This window comes from Berghia stephanieae, chromosome 7 (genome assembly GCF_034508935.2).
Source record: "Berghia stephanieae isolate SIO BIC M18660-M18661 chromosome 7, UCSD_Bste_1.3, whole genome shotgun sequence".
In the NCBI taxonomy this organism is placed as follows: domain Eukaryota; kingdom Metazoa; phylum Mollusca; class Gastropoda; order Nudibranchia; family Aeolidiidae; genus Berghia; species Berghia stephanieae.
In genome coordinates, this window is record NC_088366.1 from 18493187 (window position 1) to 18500686 (window position 7500).

General features: G+C 37.4%; 1 protein-coding gene across 3 annotated transcripts in view; it reads left to right on the forward strand.

The window, feature by feature from the left end:
• The window catches only part of LOC144976831 (sodium-coupled monocarboxylate transporter 1-like), a 71214-nt gene that overhangs the window by 47207 nt on the left and 16507 nt on the right, over positions 1–7500 (forward strand). For all 3 annotated transcript variants that reach the window (XM_078921316.1, XM_078921318.1, XM_078921317.1), the window contains exons 7-10: positions 506–557; positions 1084–1151; positions 2841–2995; positions 6524–6664. In XM_078921316.1, the coding sequence (XP_078777442.1) occupies positions 506–557; positions 1084–1151; positions 2841–2995; positions 6524–6664 (416 nt within the window). The remainder of the gene's footprint in view (positions 1–505; positions 558–1083; positions 1152–2840; positions 2996–6523; positions 6665–7500) is intronic.

Below are 7500 nucleotides of genomic sequence, written 5' to 3' on the forward strand. Positions count from 1 at the left end.
AAATGTCACGAATTTATATATATATATTATTACGTGTACGAGTACGTAGTAAAATACTTTAGGGATAGAGGATAGACATGTCTCGCTTTTGGATCGGAAGGTCGTGGACTCTTCGCTGCCCATAGTTGGCTCGTTGGAAAAGGCTCTTTACCCACACTTTCTCACCGTACGCAAGTGTAAAATGAGTACCTGGTCGGTAACAGCGTTATCTATCACTTAACAGGCATCATGTCTTGTCTTACACGTTAAGCGTTGCTGTTGGCTAGGGACCCTTGTAAAGTGCATTGAGCACGTTTAGTGGATATGGCGCTATATTAAAAGCTCAATTATTTTTTTCCCCTATTAAAAAAAAAAAATCGCTAGAGATTCTCTCTCGAAGACTATAATCGTTTAAGGTTAAACATAGTTTAGTGTGTTGGTCACATTTGTTTTGGCGAGAAAAAGAAGTGGTGACTATTTTACTTAAAACCATACCATCAAGGTATTGTTCTATTGTCCTTGGCAGCTTCTCTACATGTCGGCTGTGTTGTATGCACCTGCCGTCGCCCTCAGTCAAGGTATGTGTCTTTAAAGTGGTCCTTATAATGATTGTTTTTTCTCTGATGCATTCTCAATGATGGTGATGATGATGATGATAATGATGATGATGATGATGATGATGATGATGATGATGATGATGATGATGATGATGAGGTTGACGATGATGATGATGATGATGATGATGATGATGATGATAATCATGATGATAATCATGATGATGATGATGATGATGATGATGATGGTAGCAGCAGTGTTCATGGTGATAAGAGTGCATTTTTGTGGCGGCAAGTTGTAAGTTGGGAAAGTGGTAATAAGCGATGATGCGTAAACACAATTCTATAAAGTTTAAACTAATGCAATTTATACGTCCGCGCATTGACCTAAAAGGTGAATAAAAACCCAAATTCTAAGACAGCTGATTTTTACTTAATTTACCACTGTAGCTTAATACCCATCCTATTTTCCATTGTAGGACATTTCATATTAATTGTGTTAGGTCGAAATTGATACATTCTTATTTTCCTAAATCCGCAAATCTTTCAGTAACCGGCATATCCAAGGAAGTGTCTGTCGTGATAATGGGCGCGGTCTGTACCTTCTACACCGCCATTGTAAGTAGATCGTGCTATGATTTATGATTACCAACTGGATTCTTCAATGTAATGTAAAATAGTACAGCTGGGCGGGGTCTTATGACCTTTCACGATGGGCAGAGAAGTCACCTGCCGAGTCTTCCAACTCCCATGAATGATTTCCCTTTCCATGTTGACTTCCGACTTTGTTCGGGTTTTTTTTCCCTGGTACCGTAGAGGATCCTTAACTTGGAGGGAGACAGTCACATGTATGATACCTTTCTGAGAGAATATATTTTCCCTCTATGAATTATTTTCTCTGTTATTCACTGTTACTGTATAGTCATTAGTTTTGGATATGTAAACATTTGAGTGTATCCTTCGTGGTGAGTACCTTTGCTTGTGCGTGGATAGGACCTTTAGATAATGTCAAAATAGGTACATCGGTGGATTGCTCATGGAATCTGCTGCTCCCTATTTGAATCAGTCTCCTTGATCTTTCTTTTTATGCTCATAACTTCATGTCTACCGCATTTCTTTAATAAACTTCTTTTACTGGTGCTGAAATGACCCAATAGTGCCACAAGAGCCGCGAAACCCCTAAAAGCAAAAACAAAAAAAGAAAACAATGCAAAAGTGTTCTTAACCATTCAAATTCACCCGAGAATAAGTCTGACTTTGTGTACCATACACACTGTCATATAGCTTAATTGCCACATGATGGGTAAAAAAAATTATTTAAAAAAAAAGGGGGGGGGGTCCCGTTTATCGTATTCATACCAATAAAAATAATAATTCAACAGGATTCAATAGTCTGATGTCACGTCCGCCCAGCAACGAGCAGCTTGGTTCTAAACAAAGAAAATCGGTACTTTTTATTCTTCATGCTGGCTAGAACTTTTTCACATGTCATGTGATCAGAATTAATAAAAGTAAAAACATGATCAGATTTATGTTTTTCTCCTCTTGATACACTTTTATGCTTGGCGGAGAAGTATTTCCTAAGGGCGTCCGCCATTGTTCCGATAATTTAAAACCAGTTACTAAGTTACTATGCGTCATTACGAGGGAAGTGACGTCACGACTGTTGAGTTGGATACTTGCCAAAGAGGATTCGTCCATATTCTAGGTAGCTGATAATGTCGTAGTTACGTCATAAGGCTTACGGCGCGTATTGCTAAACGTAACTGTTGAGCCCTGACATGAAAACATACTTTTCTACATTACCATTCATTAGAAATGAAATTTATTGCTAGTTTTAGGTAGTTCATTGTTTACAAATATAAATTCACGAAGGAGATTACTTATAGTTTGGCACGTTTCTGGGGCTGTTTGATCTGGCGGAAAATACTTTGCAATAGACAAGCGTCCTATCCAAAGGGTAGCAAACAATCGGTATTGTCCGCTGCTCGCTACATAAGCCGGGATAAACTCCGGCTCCGTGGGCCAATAAATGTCTCTGAAGGATTACTTTTATGTTTCTTATTGAGAGTAATGTTTCGCGAAGTCCCAGGTTTGAAATTTTTTGCCAAGATGAGGGCCATTTAAATGGATCGACATTTGGAGGACGAGTTTTCTGGCCAAATTTTAAAATAAGGGTTTTTTTTTTTTCCAGAGTACGACAGAATAGGTTATTATAGTCATTTTGTATTGATATTTTGATATTTTTTTTATACGTGGGTTTAAAATGTGAGCCGATCATTATATTATTATAATTTTAATCCCCAGGGCGGTATCCGAGCTGTAGTATGGACTGACGCCTTTCAACTCATCGTCGTTTGGGCAGGACTTCTGGCCCTCATGTTTAAAGGGGCCAGCGATGTTGGTGGGTGGACCAAAGTCTGGGATATGGCAGACAAAGGAAACAGACTGCCAAGATTTGAGTAGGTGGTCTCTTTATGGTCATGTTCTCGTATTCTTCACTCTTTTCGATTAACAATTTATTTTTTTGCTGTCAAAGATAGAAACTACACATTCGCTATACAAGCGGATAAGTCTCGAGATATCCAACACGGGAGTTTAGACCGCCCTTCCTGCTTAAAAAAAAATATGATTAGCGATAAGCGTGAGCAAAGGTACTTTCTGTAGCCTTGTAGGCTTATAGTTAAGAATCGTTTTTTAATAAATAAGTTACCTCCTAATATTATCATGCAAATCGATTTGAAAAAATATTAATACATATTAAAATGTTTAACAATACAAGATCATATTTGTGACACTACGCCTTAAAACGGTATTAAGTCAGGATGGTTAAGATGTTGAAAATTGAATTTATAGGCAGAAATATCAGAGTTGTGTTGAGATTATATGATTTATTGAGGAGAAAGGCAACCATAGTTTAGGGAGCGAATGCCAACAATTTATATTTTTGACCAGTTTAACATTAAACTCGGCTTTTAAGCATCTGGTTCGTTCAGACATAAGACTGTTTTGAGACGATGGGTCATATTTAGGTGGATATATAAATCCTAATAATGAATGCCTATCATAGGGCTGTTCTTCTTTCAGAGCGAGGGAATGCTGAGAATTTTTATGTAGGACAATATCCACTAAACGTGCTCAAAGCGCTTTACTAAGGGTCCCTGACTAACAGCAACACGGAACATGTAGAACGAGACATGATGCCTGTTAGGCGCTATTACAATTTTTTTTCCGACAGCGATAACACGGATATTTACGGTCAGATATTTATTTTACACCAGAGTACGATGAGAGAATGTGAGCAAAGAGCCTATGACCTTCCGACCCGAAAGCGAATGTCATACCACAAGGCCACATAGCCGCACAAATGCAAAAATACAAACCTGCTCGAAAATGATTTAACTAAGAAAAGAGGCGCTTACTCTAATGAAAAAGCTTAGGCATCATAATACGCGTAAACCAAACCATCTGCAATGTCAACCTGAGGTGTTTTTTTTTAAATTAGTGATAAATAACAATGTGAAATTGAATGTAAACTTCAATTTACTATACGAAAACAGATAAAATGGACGTTTCGGGTTTCCCCTTTATCAACAAAACAGGATGGATGAAACACACAGACGAATGAGATAATGTGGTAGTGTAGTTGTTAACAACACTACCACATTATCTCATTCGTCTGTAGTGTTCCAATCATCCTATTTTGTTGATAAATGGGAAATCCGAAACGTCCATTTCATCTGTTTTCGTATATTAAATTGAAGCTTGCATTCAATTTCACATTGTTATTTCTTCGAGCTTCGAGCAGCCAGATTTACGTTTTTTATAAGTGCGACGTTTGAGGACTGGCGTCATGACGTCACCAATATCTATTTTAGTCTTAAAAACATTCCATGATCATGATTTTTATAAAGAGTTTGGGGAATTAATATTATGTAAAACAAAAGGCCTAATATTTTATAAATGTCCTTGCGTGAAGTGTATAGCCATGTGTCTGTGGAATAAATGGGTAAAATAATGAAAATGGTAATTATTCCATAATGGGCAGCAAAACACATGATCCCAAAGTATTATGATGTCATCTTATTATATTACTTGGTAAATTATATGCATTAAATCTCATATCAAGGAATCAAATAACATTCAATCATAATTTCTCCCAATATTCATCTTGTTACAAAGCTTACATACTATTTACACAAAGAAAAGCAGCAACTTCTCGCTTTGTTTGCTAACCGTAAGTTATAATGAAATGACCCCCTCCTTTCCCCCCCCCCTACCCCAACCCCGTAAAAGAGGATATAATATTAACTATTTATACAAGACATAACATGACCTGACATGGGTGCACATGCGTAACGTTTACGGTGTAAGGATAGACTGCCGTACTCGGGAAAAACACATATTTAAAAATTGACTGTCGTGGACCCCATGTAATGCAGAAGAGATCCATCGGGGCCGACCCGGAAGAACAATGATAAAAATAAAACAAAAAACAAAACAAAAACAACAAATCATTAAAATAAATACAGCGAAATAAAAACATACAGTTTGTGCTTTTTGGCCCACAGTCACAATCCCCCCCCCCCTTTTTTTTTTTTTAAATTTTTTATTCTACTGCTACTAAATCTAAACATGTTGATAACAAACCTAACTAATAAAATTGATACTAATTAAGAGGGTCATTAGATAGGATGGCCTGGGATTAGAAAAAAAAATACACCTATTCAAAAATTTGGCCAGAAAACTCGTCCTTTAAATATCGATCGATTTAAATTACCCTCATCTTGGTAAAAAAAAAAAAAAAGCAAGTTTTTGCTACGATGAGGGTCGTACAAATCGGTCGATATTTGAAGGACAAGTTTTCTGGCCAAAAAATATTAAATATGTGTTTTTCCAGAGTACCGCAGTACAGACGAGGCTGTATTTGTGGAGGACAAACATTGTCGGTAGCGAGATCATGCTGGTTTAAAAGAAATATTAGTTAATTTAAAGCATTAGACGAATATGTATAAAATCACGCTCTGATTTGACTGGGGGGAAAATAGGAGCTTGATATGGCCATTGGTAAATATTGTCAGAGAACAAAGATAAATACTTTAAAAAACAGGCACACCTGTACGCCTGAACAAGATGGAATTTAAATTTGCTGCATATGCCTTATTGGAGGGAATAATATATTATGATGAATTAAATTAATACGTGCATTAAATACATGGTGAAAAAGCAACAATAGTAGTGGCAGCAGTAATTTTCGAAGTATGTGTAGTAGTTGAGTAGCATTATTAATGGTAGTAGTAGTGATAGTAGTAGTAGTAGTAGTAGTAGTAGTAGTAGTAGTAGTAGTTGTAGAAATAGTAGTAGTAGTAGTAGTAATAGTAGTAGTAGTAGTAGTAGTAGTAGTAGTAGTAGTAGTAGTAGTTGTAGTAGTAGTAGTAGTAGTTGTAGAAATAGTAGTAGTAGTAGTAGTAGTAGTAGTAATAGTAGTAGTAGTAGTAGTAGTAGTAGTAGTAGTAGTAGTAGTAGTAGTAGTAGTAGTAGTAGTAGTAGTAGTAGTAGTAGTAGTAGTAGTAAGTAGTAGTAGTAGTAGTAGTAGCAGGAGTAGTAGTGGTGGTAGTGGAGGTAGAAGTAGTAGTGATAGCGTTAGTAGTAGTGATGATGATAATAATAATGATGATGATGATGATGATGATGATGATGATGATGATGATGATGATGATCATGATGGTGATGATGATGATGGTGATGAATTTAGATGATGATGATGATGATGATGATGATAATGATGATGATGATGATGATGATGATGATGATGATGGCCGCGGTGGTGGTGGTAGTAGTAGTAGTAGTAGTAGTAGTAGTAGTAGTAGTAGTAGTAGTAGTAGTAGTAGTAGTAGTAGTAGTAGTAATGGCGGTAGTCAAAGCACGATTGCTACGAGTCACTAACTTTACTGATCATAGACATGTTAACATTTATGCATCATTTTTAGAATGGACCCTGACCCATTTATTCGTCACACTTTCTGGACGTACTTGGTCGGTGGCGGGCTCAACATGATGTGTGTTTATGGATCGTACCAGATTAATCTACAGAGGTACTCCAGTGTTAAAACTCTGACTGGCGCTCGAGTGTAAGTACACAATGTCTTTATGGAAAATTTTAGGATGGTTAACCTATACAAATATCACACAAGTATTTTAAAGAACAGGTATTAATCACAGTGGGGGTCCCGATAGCTCAGTTGGTGGTAGAGCACTCTCTTCACACGCAAAGGGACAGATATCGATTCCAGGTGCAATCAGGATTTTTTTTCGACCCATGTCTACCCAGCAGTGATTAGGTAGCTGGGTCTGTTAGATCTGGCGGAAAGTACGTTGCGATTGATAAGCGTCCTATCAAAAGGTTAGCAATTAATTGCTATTTTCCATTTCACTCTATAGAAACCGGGAAAAACTCCGACTCCACGGGCGCAATAGCTCTGAAGAACTATTTTTTTTAAATTATTAATTACAGTTTGTTGTTCGAATTGAAATAGCATCAAAGCTAGAGATGATAGAAAGGTCTATTGTGAAGTGGGTGCTCTACCAACTAAGCTATCGGGGACCCCCCCCCCCCCCCATCCCACGGGACCCCCCCCCCCCCCACATTCAATGTCCAGTACCTAGTTCATCCAGATATAATGCCGTCTTAATACGATGGCTCAATATCCAAAGAAAGATAAAAAAGAAGAACTTTTACATAGCGCAATATCCGCTTAACGCGCTCAAAGCGCTTTAAATCCCCTTTATTCCCTTTATTCATCCCCAAGGAGAAATTTGTCTTTTGGATCTATTCCAAGGGAAGACTTGACGCTGTTAGGCGATATTACAGTTATTTAACGACCGAGACAAAGCTGTTAGCGGCCAGGTACTCATTCTACACCTGAGTACAATGAGAGAATGTGAGTAAAGAACCTTTTTTAAGGAC